This window comes from Poromitra crassiceps (genome assembly GCF_964638095.1).
Source record: "Poromitra crassiceps genome assembly, chromosome: 1".
NCBI lineage: Eukaryota > Metazoa > Chordata > Actinopteri > Beryciformes > Melamphaidae > Poromitra > Poromitra crassiceps.
The window spans coordinates 88,004,038-88,018,279 of NC_139623.1; the positions used below are offsets into that span (position 1 = coordinate 88,004,038).

General features: G+C 41.5%; 1 protein-coding gene across 1 annotated transcript in view; it reads left to right on the forward strand.

Annotated features, from left to right (window-relative positions):
- The first annotated feature begins 12,886 nt into the window (after positions 1–12,886).
- Positions 12,887–14,242, forward strand: part of alcama (activated leukocyte cell adhesion molecule a) — a 142,717-nt gene continuing 141,361 nt past the window's right edge. Inside the window, exon 1 of the mRNA XM_083638985.1 lies at positions 12,887–13,118. Coding sequence (XP_083495111.1) covers positions 13,061–13,118 — 58 coding nt within the window. The 5' untranslated portion in view covers positions 12,887–13,060. The remainder of the gene's footprint in view (positions 13,119–14,242) is intronic.

Here is a 14,242-nt window from a genome sequence, read left to right on the forward strand (position 1 = left end):
GACATCACTACAGCAGGGATTTACCAACAGTTTGATCATGGCATTTTGTGAGACATTCAGTCGACAGATAAATGTATACATCAGATTCCTCAACAGTGCCTGGAAGGTGTTAACACCTGCCGTGACAAACATCTCACTTGCAGAGCTCCATCTAGGTCTCCTGAGCAATATTCTCATGGCATCATTATCTGCCACTTGAAGTCTGTGCATGCTTGACCTCCTGTAATCTGACCACAGGTGAGCAGTATACAGTAGTGCTCTAAACAGAGACACCTTCCCTCCATCTGTACACATGTTAAACTTACGCGCAAAAATTATTAGCTTGTGCATACATTTTACGGCATTGACTGTATATATCATCATCATCTGACAATTGCTCTGAAATAAAATGACCTAGATATTTAACGTTATCACAGGCGGTAAGGTTATTATCAGACAATTTAAAAACAGGAAATTTCAAACATTTGTCCTCTTTGGTTCTGCAAATTAAGACAACAGTCTTACTGGCATTGTATTTGATATGATGTGCCAAACCATATTCAGTACATATTGTGAGGAGCTGCTGGAGAGCAGCACTACTCACGCTCAGAACAACAAGATCATCTGCATACATTAAATGGTAGGGTATTACCAATTAGGTGTTATAACCATTCAGTTGCTTGGACAAATTATCAACATACAGATTAAAAATAACTGCGGATAAGATTCCCCCTTGACGGACCCCATTAGTAACCCCAAAAGGGGCTGATAGATACACTGTTGCCCCACTTGACTTGCATAGTCTGATGGGCATACCAAAAGGCCATGGATCCTAACAATGTACTGTGGCTGGGCACACCTCTTTGACCTAACATGACAAACGGTTTTTTATGATTGACATGGTCAAAAGCTTTAGAAGCATCAATAAAACATAAAAGAACTGAGGAGTTTTGCCGTCTGTATTTGTTTACAATTTCCTTTAAGGCATAAATACAGAGGTCAGTGATGCCATGATTTGCTTAGAGGAGATGTACTCCTTAACTCTATCCAGCAGTATTCTTTCCAGAACTTTTGATAGTATGCTGAAATAAAACTATCTATCTATCTATCTATCTATCTATCTATCTATCTATCTATCTATCTATCTATCTATCTATCTATCTATCTATCTATCTATCTACAGTATCTATCTATCTATCTATCTATCTATCTATCTATCTATCTATCTATCTATCATTCTATCTATCTATCATTCTATCTATCTATCATTCTATCTCTATCTATCTATCTATCTATCTATCTATCTATCTATCTATCTATCTATCTATCTATCTATCTATCTATCTATCTATCTATCTATCATTCTATCTCTATCTATCTATCTATCTATCATTCTATCTCTATCTATTAGGGGTGTCACGATATTTCGTCACACGATATATCGCGATATCGAAACGTCACGATATGCGTATCGTCAGAAAAAAATGATATCGTAAAAAAAAAAAAAAAAAATTTTTTTTTTTGCTCCTGAATAATAATAGAACAAATTTAGCAGAATCAACACGCATGAGTGAGGGGGTAGACTACTACTGGCATGGCAAAACAGCTCAAGGGGTAGATAAGATTACATAAGTTTAGGGACCATTGAGCATGAGTTATTTAAGAAATAGATTGTATACTTTATTTTTCTTTCACCATGCAACAAACTTTTAGTTTGTGACAGTGTGACACATTCTATTGCAAGAGAAGCATTATCTTCCATGTTGTTTTATAGTTATTATAATAACAATTTCCAAAAACAGCATTTGTTTTGTATTTTGTGTATTTCAAATGAAAGACTATTTTTCCAGTATTTTCCCAGGGCTCCCTTGAAAAGAGGTTTCGATTTCAACGGGACTCACATGGTTAAATAAATGATAAATAAATAAATAAAAATTATTTACTTTTGTTAAAAAAGAATATTGTTAAAATATCGTATCGTATCGTTATCGTGAACCCAATATCGTGTATCGTATCGTATCGTATCGTGATATTAGTGTATCGTGACACCCCTACTATCTATCTATCTATCTATCTATCTATCTATCTATCTATCTATCTATCTATCTATCTATCTATCTATCTATCGTGTAGGAGCAGCTCGGGCATGCTGTACGTGCTAGAATGACCAACGCAACCACGTTTGCTGACCTGCAACAAACCCTGGTTGAGGAATGGAATTCCATCCCACAGCAACGCGTGGCCAGCGTCAAATTGCCATATGTCTGTTTGTTCCTTGTCACCAACAGAGTTCAATCATCCAATCCCCCAAACAACTCAAAACAATAGAGTCAATATCAACAGGAGGATACACTGGCAGGGCAATTTGACACTTTTGACTTTGGCAGTACTCGCATAGTCAGCTGTATTGCTCATAAATGCAGGATCCTTACAAATGAGACAGCGGTGTAAAGGGAAATTAACAGGCTTACTTAGGATACAACAGCAGAGATATGATCAACCAAACACAAGTTTCCAAACTTTTTTAGGAGTTTATACAGTGTGTGTAATATATGGAGAGAGACCATCCTTCTTCATGGGGTTTTGCTCAAGTGTCATTGAGAAAAACACGGAATCCCTTTTATACCAGCTGCTCTGTATGTAACCCTGACCTTCACATCATTATTACCATGAAGGATGAGCGGTGACGACTCGGAAAGGAAGGGTAGTTAACTAAGAACTCTGTTAACAGGTGGGCGATATATATACGGTACACACACACACACACACACACACACACACACACACACACACACACACACACACACACACACACACACACACACACACACACACACACACACACACACACACACAGTATAAAGGGATTTGGGGTGGGTGCCTGCTCTTGGGAAGTGATGAGGGGTATGGGTTGAATGAATGTCAATTAATATGACTTTTCATTCATCCAAGCGACACACCCTCAAATAAGCACAATAGCAAAGAAACCCAAGCATTCCATTGTATTTAAACAAAAAGGATACATGTCAGCACAATTTTCTCTGTTTCTGTTTCTGTCGCTTCCCAGACTTTTTTATTTTTATTTTTTACATCAGTTGCAGCAGCTCGCATTGAAAGCACCGTGATGTTATGTTAACCCACTGCCATTACTTTAAGACAGGCCCGGTGGCCAGAACCGGCTGCCCTCACAATGGTGCTGCCTGGCCAGCGAGGCCTAAGACAAATCACACCATTTTACTTATGAAGCAAAAAAAAAGAGAATGAGATGACCTAGACTGGCTGTTTGGAGTGATTTTTAATATATAGTAAATGCTGAAGAATAAGTGCACAGTATGTTTTCTATCATTTAATCTAGTGATACAATTTGAAGTTACAGTATGATTTTTTTTCTTTTTTCTTGTGGCAACAATCTGGGTTTCTCATGTGGCCCCCCAGTAAAAAATAATTGCCTACCCCTGTTAAGATGTGTTTCCCAAGGCAGCCAGTAGAAGGCACTCTAATCATTCTTTTGCACTGAGGGAAAACCCTTAGTCATTTTCTGTCCTCTAACTTCTGTGCCAGCCTCTGCCTCTTATACAGTATATTCATTAAATACACATATTCGTCGAGAAATGTCTATTGTGTGTTGAAAATGAGAAATGTAGGCTTTTAATGAAAACGCTCTTAAGGGGGACTTTAAGTGTGAAATGAAAATCTCACTCTGTGACTTCAATCTCAATGGAATGTACTCTAAGCTATATTCAATTAAATTAAATTCAACACTTTATTCCGGACACAGAGGCGGTCCATAGTACAGTACAATAAAAAAGAAAACTACAAAACACAATAAAAGTAAAGTAAATATTTGCATATAAGCTAAAACGCCAAAGGTTCCAAAGCCTTGAGGTGAACCTAACCGTACTCATGGCAGGATTTACAAGAGCTGAAATTATGCTGTTTGATGACTTAGATATCCTACACATAAAACTGTACATGAGGTTCCTGAGTACAGCAGGACATGTAGATACACCAACACTAACAAACATTTGGCTTGCACTGCTCCTTCTTGGCATTTTAAGCAGCATCCTCATGCCATCATTATATGCCACCTTGAGTTTCTGCATACTGCTACTTTTGTAGCGCCGCCACAAGTTGGCAGTATACATTGGGGTGCAAAAAGTTTCAAAAAGAGTGATCTTCACAGACAATGAGCAGCACATACTAAATTTACGTTTCAACATATTAGCCTGTGCGTACACCATTCGGTATTGTCTTTGAATGTCCCTATCATCAGACAGGTCATGAGTTAGATAATGTCCTAAATATTTAACCTCTTCACATATACAGCAGTGGTTCTCAAAGTGGGGTCCAGGGTCCCCCAGGGGTCCCTGAAGGGGGTTTCAGGTAGCCTGGGTAAACCCAGCCTCCACATGACCTCCATGTACTATCAGTCACATAAGAAACTTACACTACAGACATATTCTGTGACATCACATTGAAGGCTGGGTTCACCCTAGCCTGGATGGAAAAACCTTGTTCCGAGTCTTCCAGCTATCGGTGGAAGACCAGGAACCAAAGTGCTGTACTCCAGGAAAATATTCCGCTCAATTCTTGCGTTCTGTTCAGACATAATGTTATGGATCCGGCAAGTTTCTTCAAGTACTTCTTTGAATACTTCGTTTGGTATGTCTGCTTCTTATTTTTTCTCTAACTCGTAGCGACTGGCGAGGTTAGGCTGCCTAGTACTGCTGCATTTCTATGGGGGAACAAAAACACTGCGGACCACCGGAAGACGGGTGGGTCTTCTTCTGTCTTCCTGCCTGTAGTAACGCGTACCAGGCTCTCTCTCCTCTGAGAGAGCCTGGTGAGCCTGGTGACGCAAGGTTAGGTTCACCCAGGCTAGGTTTCAGGGGGTCCCCATGCAGCAAAATGAGGAATAGGCAACATGGTCTCACTCCCAGGCCATCAAATTCCACCGAGGAGTCGTGACAAAGTGTCCGCCGAGGGGTCGTGACAAAGCGGTGGAATTTTAACGCTCAGGAAGTGAGAAGGGGTTGGAAAAGTTTGACTAGAAATAACCACAATTAGAAGATGTATATGAATGACTAATCAAACTATTTCACTCTAACATGCATTGTCGACAATTATAATTAAATTCAATACTATTTATAGTAATAATAATTCAAAACTAAATCAACAGCAACCGAATCCTACTATCACACAGGGAATCATGGGCTTATATCTGTCTTCTTGGGATCTATGACATGAAAACGTTGGAGAATCCCTCGTATAATTGTATCTCAATGGGACCGACCTGGTTAAATAAAGGTAAAAAAAAAAAAAAAAAAGTATGATAATCAATAATCTGGCATTCTGGTTATCAGTCCATTTTGACAGTCGATTGTTATCTTACATTATTTATGTAACTTCTTGCTTTTTCTTCCTAGCTCTTAGAGTAGGCTACAGTAGTTCCTAGCACTTTGCTATCCTTACAATATGGTTTATTGACATACCACAAGTGAAAACCTTTCCCTGCCTATTTGGACAAAGCACTTTAGGCAGTTGTGATAAGTGAACATAACAACTTCCCTATGTGTTCACGTGCAATATGCTGTTAGGCCATAGCATGTCGTTACATGCAATATGTCCGTTTGAGCAGTGTGTCAGCTGGGGCAGCATGCTGTACAAGGCCAATAAGATGTGAACTGCATATATACAGTATGGTAGCCTATGTCAATATGTGTATATGGATGTTTTGGGCTGGGAGGGGGGGGGGGGGGGATATATGTATGTTGCTTATTTCCTGTTGTGCCAAATCTTGATTTGTCTTCAGAATCAATTTTTGTTGTTGTCTGGTAACAATGTTTTTCTTTTGCTAATGGCTTGCTAATTAATTATTCACATTTTCACCCTTGTTCTGGGTAGTGGACAAAATAAGCCGAGACTATAGACTTTTAAGCAAATGAAAAACAATTCAGCAATGGTGGTGTATTATTATAGTTTTATTTGCCTGTAGCAATTCAGTAATTAGTGTGGAGGAGTTTTAGAATACACTACCCAAGAATTAAATTTAACAATGCTGGGTGTCTGTGCACTTTGTTAAACCCCACAGCATATGGTGCTGTGCCTACGGCCCAGTCCAAAGAATATTTTTATTACCATATCGCCCACCTGTTAACAGAGTTCTTAGTTAACTACCCTTCCTTTCCGAGTCGTCACCGCTCATCCTTCATGGTAATAATGATGTGAAGAATGTGGAACTTTTTAATCCCCAAAGGAAAGATTCTCTGTTCTCTTGCCCCTCCTCCACAGAGAGGTCAGAGGTCAGGGTCACATACAGAGCAGCAGCCCTGCAGCTGGTATAAGGGATTCCGTGTTTTTCTCAATGACACTTGAGCAAAACCCCATGCAGTTGAAGAAGGATGGTCTCTCTCCAACTTCAGCAGTGCAACTATTCAGAAAATAAGGTATTCTTCTGTGGTATCTAATTGCCACTCCAGCTCATGTCTTTTACTGGAAAAAACTTTTTACTAACATTTGCTGGTCCATAACTTGGAGAATTCACCAACTGTTTTCTTTATTTCTCATGCAGATTACCATCTAATTGAAATGTGCATATGCATTACATAAATACAGTGCATATAAAGTAATGAAATTAACATCTTAGCTATTTATAGGGCAGAGAGGGGGGTGGAGGATGCCACCACCACCCTCCTCAATACCGTTGTAAAATATCTAGAAGAGAGAAAAAAACATGTTAGGTTGCTTTTTATTGATTTTTCCTCTGGCTTCAACTGCATACAGCCCCACGTCCTCGCACATATAGACTTATGAGCGACTTTGATCTGGATTTTAACATTGTAAGCTTGCTGATAAGCTTTTTAACAGACTCCTCTCAGAGGGTGCGAGTAAATGGCTTTCTTTCTAGTGTTCTTATGTCTTCTACTGGTTCACCAGAAGGGTGTGTTCTTTCTGCCCTGTTGTTCATCTTGTACACCAATGGTTGTGTGAGCCATCATGGGTTAAGACAGATCTTCAAATTTGCACATGACTCTGATAGTGAGTCTTCTCAAGAATGATGAGACTGGTCATGGCACAATTGTGGATGATTTTTTAGTGTTGTGATTTTTTTCCCCTTAAACTTAATGTGTCAAAAAACAAAATAAATGTCAATTGACTTTCGCAGATGGGCTCCCCGTCCCCCCATCACCTACCCTTATAAACGGGGAACAGGTAGAAGTGGTCAGCCAGTACAAATATCTGGGGACAATTCTGGATGACAAACTGAGTTTTGAGCCTATAATGTGAAGGCAATTCTAAAGAAAAGCTATCAGCGCTTGTTCTTTTTAAGGAAGCTAAGAAGTTTTAATGTAGACAAGTCACTTTTGATGTTCTATTCATCTTGTATTGAGTCAGTCCTCACCTTTGCATGTATTTGTTGGTTTGGGAACCTAAACTTGACAAACAAGAACATGCTAAAGAAAATTGTCAGGACGAGCTCCAAAATCACATGCTGCAACTTGAATGACCTCTGTCTTCTATATAATGTAAGAAGAGGGTTCTTAGGAAGGCTCAGGCTGTCTACCCTGAGTTTTCCCTCCTTCCTTCTGGGCGCAGGTATAGGATGCCCCGCTGTTGCAGGAACAGATACAGCCATTCTTTTGTTCCTGAGGCTATTCGCTGTCTGACCTGTTGAATTGAATAGTAGCCTACTTCATGCCCCTTTTACTGATTTCACTTCCATGGTTTTTCCTGTCCTTTTAAACGTACTATGTTTTAAGACATCCCCACTTTTTACTGTTTTATGTCTTGTATGTTTTTAAATTAAATGTTTTGCTATGCCGCGTATGAATTGCCCCAGGGGGGATAAATAAAGATTTACTCTCTACTCTACTCTACTTACTGAATTTTATTGACTTTCAAAATACATACCAAGTTAGCCTATAGGCCTCCAGCTGTTTCAAACACAGCGATCTCACATAGACAAACAGAGATAAATGCTTCAATCTCTCCACAGATGGACAGACATGCATCAAGTATCACTGCTGCATCTCGTTGGCTCATTTTTGCCAATTTGTAAAGAAAATAATTACTGTAGTTTTAATCCCTCCCCATTGTTCTCATGTAGGCTGAGAAGACCCAAAATGACAGGAATGATTCTGTACCAAGCTTTTTGATCCATATAGGTTGACCACTATAACCGTGATCAATAAGCAGATTCCGTATGTATTTTTATTATATTCTTTTAACTGACTGACTGAGAAAAGTGTGGGTAATTAGAAAAAATATATAATTTCTTACCCATGTTATCTTATTTTTGGGTAAATTCCATTCCCACTATAGAAAGTGCACTCTGACAAAGCCAAACTTTAATTGCTAAATATTTTATTACTCAAAAACTCTCAAACACTCAAAACACCCCGAGGCTAGCCTGTTTTGAGTGTTAATTTGTTGTAACAATGTTTTTTCTCTGGCTTAATAATCATTTCATGAGCACACACTAGCTGGAGGCTATATTCACACCCGCCACATGTTTTGTCTGTGTGAAGCTGACAAATTACACTGTTTGCCTTTTAGTTTGTTTACCTGCCTCTGAAACTGTATGGCTTGTTATTTTCAAGTTGACTAAAGAGTTGTTGTGATAAGCATTGTGCTTGGGTATAGATAGGTTCTATAGGCTACAGGTTATAGGCAGATTAATACAAATTAAATCACAGTATTATGCTATGAAACCCTCTGGAGTTACAATTCAATCATGAGAGGCCAGTTGGTAGGATTAGACAAACTTTATTTAGCAATCGGCGTGCATGGCAAATACTTTGGCGCTTGACTCCATTGGCCAGTGGCGCTGCTCTTGAGGCAAGAGGAGGGCACCTGCATAGGCTAGGAGATCCCCCCCCGTGGGGGATCAGGAGTCAAGACTCGTTGGTGGCGGACTGGGGAGGTGGGTGGGGCAAAACAACGCTTCGGAGGACAGCTTCGAGGGAGATGGACTGCCGTGAAGCTACTGCTGCTATGATCGGCCAGAGAGAGAGAGGTGACGTAGAACCCTTGCTATATATATGAGGATTAACTGACGTCATATTTGACGTCATACTAGGACTTTGACTGACCACGTTATGCTAGGACTTGACTGTCGTCAGGGGATGATCGGATTATGCATGAGTGGCCTTCAGCTTGAAATATGGTCTGGAGACCTCACTTCAATCATGAGAGGCCAGTTGGTAGGATTAGACAAACTTTATTTAGCAATCGGCGTGCATGGCAAATACTTTGGCGCTTGACTCCATTGGCCAGTGGCGCTGCTCTTGAGGCAAGAGGAGGGCACCTGCATAGGCTAGGAGATCCCCCAAAAGGAAGATCTGATTACCGGAGGTTAATTGAGATCTGCAGGCGCCAGTAGTTGATTGTACTTTTCCCTTCTACCTTTTTAGCGACTTACAGCTATTTGCGAGTCTTGACTCCTGATCCCCCACGGGGGGGGGGGGATCTCCTAGCCTATGCAGGTGCCCTCCTCTTGCCTCAAGAGCAGCGCCACTGGCCAATGGGTTACAAATGTAGGCTAGCAGACCTAATTGTTGTAGTTAATGAGTTAATCACTTGTCCTTAGCCTACTGTACCAGCAGTGACAATGTGTCAATGTGTGTGACAATGTATCCAGGCAGCAGAATCCAGCTAAACAGGTGCGAATCGCGATACACCAGACAGTCTCAGCATTGTTCTCATGTGTTTGTGGTTTAAAGTAACTACGAGCAAGATTTTTGATTGTTATTGAACAGTCTAAATTGAATATTGATGCCTCACATCAATATTCAATTCAATACAGTTTACAGCAGCCACTTCGGCCATAACAACAAAATTACAAAATTACTTTCAAACGAACTGTTAGAATATAACGAGAGATGTTCGCGAGAGCAGAAAGTAGCGAGGAAAGCTGTTTTGGGTCTGTTGCTACGGCCGTAAACTGTTTTGCTCTGCCTAGCAACAGACCCAAAACAAGGACGGCTTTCTTAGCTACTTCAAAGGGCTTTATACTCTCGCGAACATCTCTCGTTATATTCTAACAGTTTGTTTGAAAGTAATTTAGTAATTTAGTGGTTATGGCCGAAGTGGCTGCCGTAAACCATTTCATTTCACTTCCTAATCTGCCCATCAGTGATGTAATCAGTGATGATGTCATCAGTGATGTCATTCATAGGCATTGTGACATCACTGATGATGTCATCACTGATGACATCACTCACTGATGACATCATCACTGATGACATCACTGATGACATCACTCACTGATGACATCATCACTGATTACATCACTGATGGGCAGATCAGGAAGTGAAATTAAATGGTTTACGGCAGCCACTTCGGCCATAACCACTAAATTACTTTCACTGATGATGTCATCAGTGACACACACGAGAGAAACTGAGGGAGAGACTGGGGGAGAGGGAGGGTGAGAGAGACTCAGGAGGAGGGAGAGAGTGGAGAGGGAGAGAGACTGAGGGAGAGGTAGAGGGGGGAGAGGGAGAGAGACTGAGGGAGAGGGAGAGAGAGAGGGGAGAGAAAGAGGGAGACATTGCGCGCACGCCAATAGGGCATGCGAGGCCACGCAGCAGCCGAGCTGCGGGAGAGGCCGCGTAGCGGCCGAGCTGCGTATGCGATCTGGCCTAGGAATCGAGTGCGCGTAGCGAGATGCCTAGTTCTCCAAATCCCAGTGGAGAGTCCACTGAGCTTTACATAAGCCCAGCCACGCACCACCAGGAGGCACCATGATGACTTTATTCCTATTACTTGATTGGATATTTGGTTTTAATTCCCAGTCTTCATTTGAATCCCTCAGTAAACAAAACAAATTACCATGTTGAAAACTTATTTCATTTTTGTACATGATTCCACTTATTTAGTGAATGAGGACGTGTTAAAGCAACTCCACATTCAATTTTGTGAGACTGGTTCCAGATTTTTGGAGCAAGTAGATTATGTGCACAATAAATCTGCTTTGTTGCTGCAGCCTAAGCCATTCGTTTCTATAATTGGGGTGCAGGGTGCAGCCTCCATAATTGAAAAGCAGCCCTGCAAAATGTCACTGTGTGCGGGTGTCTCTCAAAATTGTGTGTGTGTGTGTGTGTGCGTGTGCGCGTGCGTGTGCGTGTGTGTGTGTGTGTGTGTGTGTGTGTGCGTGTGCGTGCGTGTGTGTGTGTGTGTGTGTGTGTGTGTGTGTGCGCGTGTGTGTGTGTGTGTGGGGGGGGGGGGGTTGATTTAAGAGATAACCACAGGATAGCTACATGTTTTTAGACATTAACACCCCCAGGCTTGTGAGAACTAAGACTAGGCTATGGGAGTGTGACCTATTGCCCTAAAAATAATATAATAGCCTATTCCTCTGGGAATATATAGGCTACACAGGCTCTTGAACGAACATTTCTTAAAAAAACAATATTCCTTCTCAATCTACTTTTTAGAGGTGCTACTCTATTCCTTCAAAAGTTGTAGCTGTCATTGATTGTGTTGCAAAGTTGATTTCTCTACTCAATAGAAAAAGCAGATTGCATGGAGTGCTACTTGGGTATAGAAAAGTATCCTTCTGGTGCTCTTCAGTTTGGGGATTCTAGTCCAGCATTTATTGAAGAGATCTGAGGCACTCAAGAAGGTAGTATGTTAAAAAGCCTTTATTCTCAGTTGGCTATGATTTGATTTCTCTACTGTTGACAAAATGTGATATTGTAAGTCGCTTGGATAAAAGCGTCTGCCAAATGACATAATGTAATGTAATCTCCACCATAAACAATATATATGATAGTCTATAGTGAGTTTATAGTGACCTTATCATAATTTATGGTAGGCCTATATCTTCAATAGTATCACTGTGTGTGTGTGTGTGTGTGTGTGTGTGTGTGTGTGTGTGTGTGTGTGATTCGCTTAACTGAATCGTAGTTATTGCAAAGTGCTATTATTGTCAAAAGCCTTTTGATTTATCTATCAACAATAGACATTAGGCCACCATACATTTGCTTGACATCCCAATTGCTCTTATGACATCACTGATGATGTCACAATACCTATGACATCATCAGTGATGTCACAATGTCAATTGCTCAAGTGACAGCACTGATGACATCACTTATGACATCATCCATCACTTATGACCAAATGAAGTCTCTCGTCATAGGAATATTATAGAGATAGTCGCGCCTAAACCTTTCAAGAAACGGCAATATTGGGGCATTTGACCCATAGTTTTAGCGTGGATGATGTGGAGGCCTAGTCTAGGGGGATGTTTATTTTTCAAAAATACATGTGAGCCACATGATGTGGCTTTTTTTGAAAACGATGCTGAAGGTGGGGCGAAAAGCATCCTAAATGCTGCCTTCAAGTGATCATCGTAAAAATTTATTGCGCATTATAGCCTACATCAAACTCTTGAGCTACTTCTGCTCTCACTCAGAATGTCAAAATATAAGCGGGGTTCCGCATTTCTGGGTGGTTAGTGACATCACGCTGATTCGTCCTATATAGTACGGTATTTATCACATTGATCAAAGACAATAAAGCCTATCTGTCAGTCACCACCAGTCTGTGTTCCACGTTGTGCCCAGCAACTAAATCAATAGGCTATAGTTAAACAATACATGATACTGGGACTTTCCAATGCAATATGACACACTCATGGTTAACGTTATTGACACCCCTGCGGCCAACAGTTGCTGTGTTACACATCACCTTTACAATGATCCGATGCTCTCCGTCCCCGACACGTCACATCTGGGCAACTCGGGTATCACAGAGAAAAAAGTCCCCACCTTTCCCACTTCAAGCGAACGGTCAGCGTGCGGCTTGAAGGGTAATTTCCGACGGTACCTAAAGGCAGCACCACAAACAGAAAAAAACCCTTTGGCAACGAGGTCCCATTCTCTTCTGTGCGCGCGGAGGCTCCCCTGCGTCTTTCACCTGCGCTCTCGAGAGATACCGAGACACGAGCCTGCGAATCTTTGGGACTTTCCTCGACTAAACCTCAACATAAACTAACTCAGCGACATTACTGCCACAGTTTAGACCGACTTCAACTCACAGTATCCAGAAAACCTTGACACTTTGCTTCTGGAGGATGGATTCGACTGCTTTCCTGTTGCTGATTCTCGTGGTACTTGGGACGCTCCTCCAAGGTAAAACACGCCGTTAATAATGTCATAGGGTCAGGATAGCTTTCATAATGTGTAGTCTAATTGAATGGGCTCGTGGGGATAATATGCTTACATGTTGTTTTGTTGCTAGTAGCCGAGTTACCTTACCTGTACTAGTGTAGGCTGAGGATTTTTTTTAACGTTTTTTTTTAAACGCAGGAGCAACTCACACCTGAAGTTACTGCTCGTGTTTCATGACTGTAGGCTACATATCGCATAGTCACATTCACGCGTAACATTATATTCTGCTCTATAGGCTGAAGTGAAAGAGCGAAGTAAGTAGGCTAAATGATAAAAATACTTTGTGGGGAAAACCACTCAACTGACTTGTTAAAGCTATGAACAATGTGTAACCTGGTTGGTTCTGATGTGGTCAAACTGAAACTGAATGGATCATGATGGCGGACGAGCTGAGCTCTGTGACATGACATGCCATGATCCCCTGCTCTGCCATCATGACACGCAGGCAGCCACGGGCAAGCAGCTGCAATTTATATTATTTAAGAAAATAAAACATGTCTGCCCATTGAAGCGCCACAAAGATTTCTGTCAGCACACAAATTTCTGCAAAAAAGGAAGATGAACTTGAGTTTAGATGGATTTACACTCCATGCCTGGCTATCCGGGCAATGTGGGCAATGTTTGTTCTCAGTTCTCTGTTCCAATTTTTCACCCACTGATGATGTCATCAGTGATGTCATAAATCAGTTCACCAAAGATGTCATAAGTGATGTCATCAGTGATGTCACTTGAGCAATTACATTGTGACATCACTGATGATGTCATAGGTATTGTGACATCATCAGTGATGTCATGAGAGCAATTGGGATGTCATCAGTGATGCGAAGTTGTGACATCATCAGTGATGTCATAAGAGCAGGTGAGCCCACAGCGGTCAAGCTGCGTATGCAAGCTGCAGGGCCAGCTCGGTGAGCTGCAGGGCGGAATCGAGCGCGCGTAGCGCGTGGCATGCCTAGTTAAGGCCTAAACATGGTCGTCCGTCCGCCTCGAATTGGAGCCGTCTCTCCGTCTGGCGGCGCCAGCGAGCCCCACATGCTCGGACGCCACTACGCCCCCCCCCCCCCCCCCCCCCCGCGGAAGCTCCG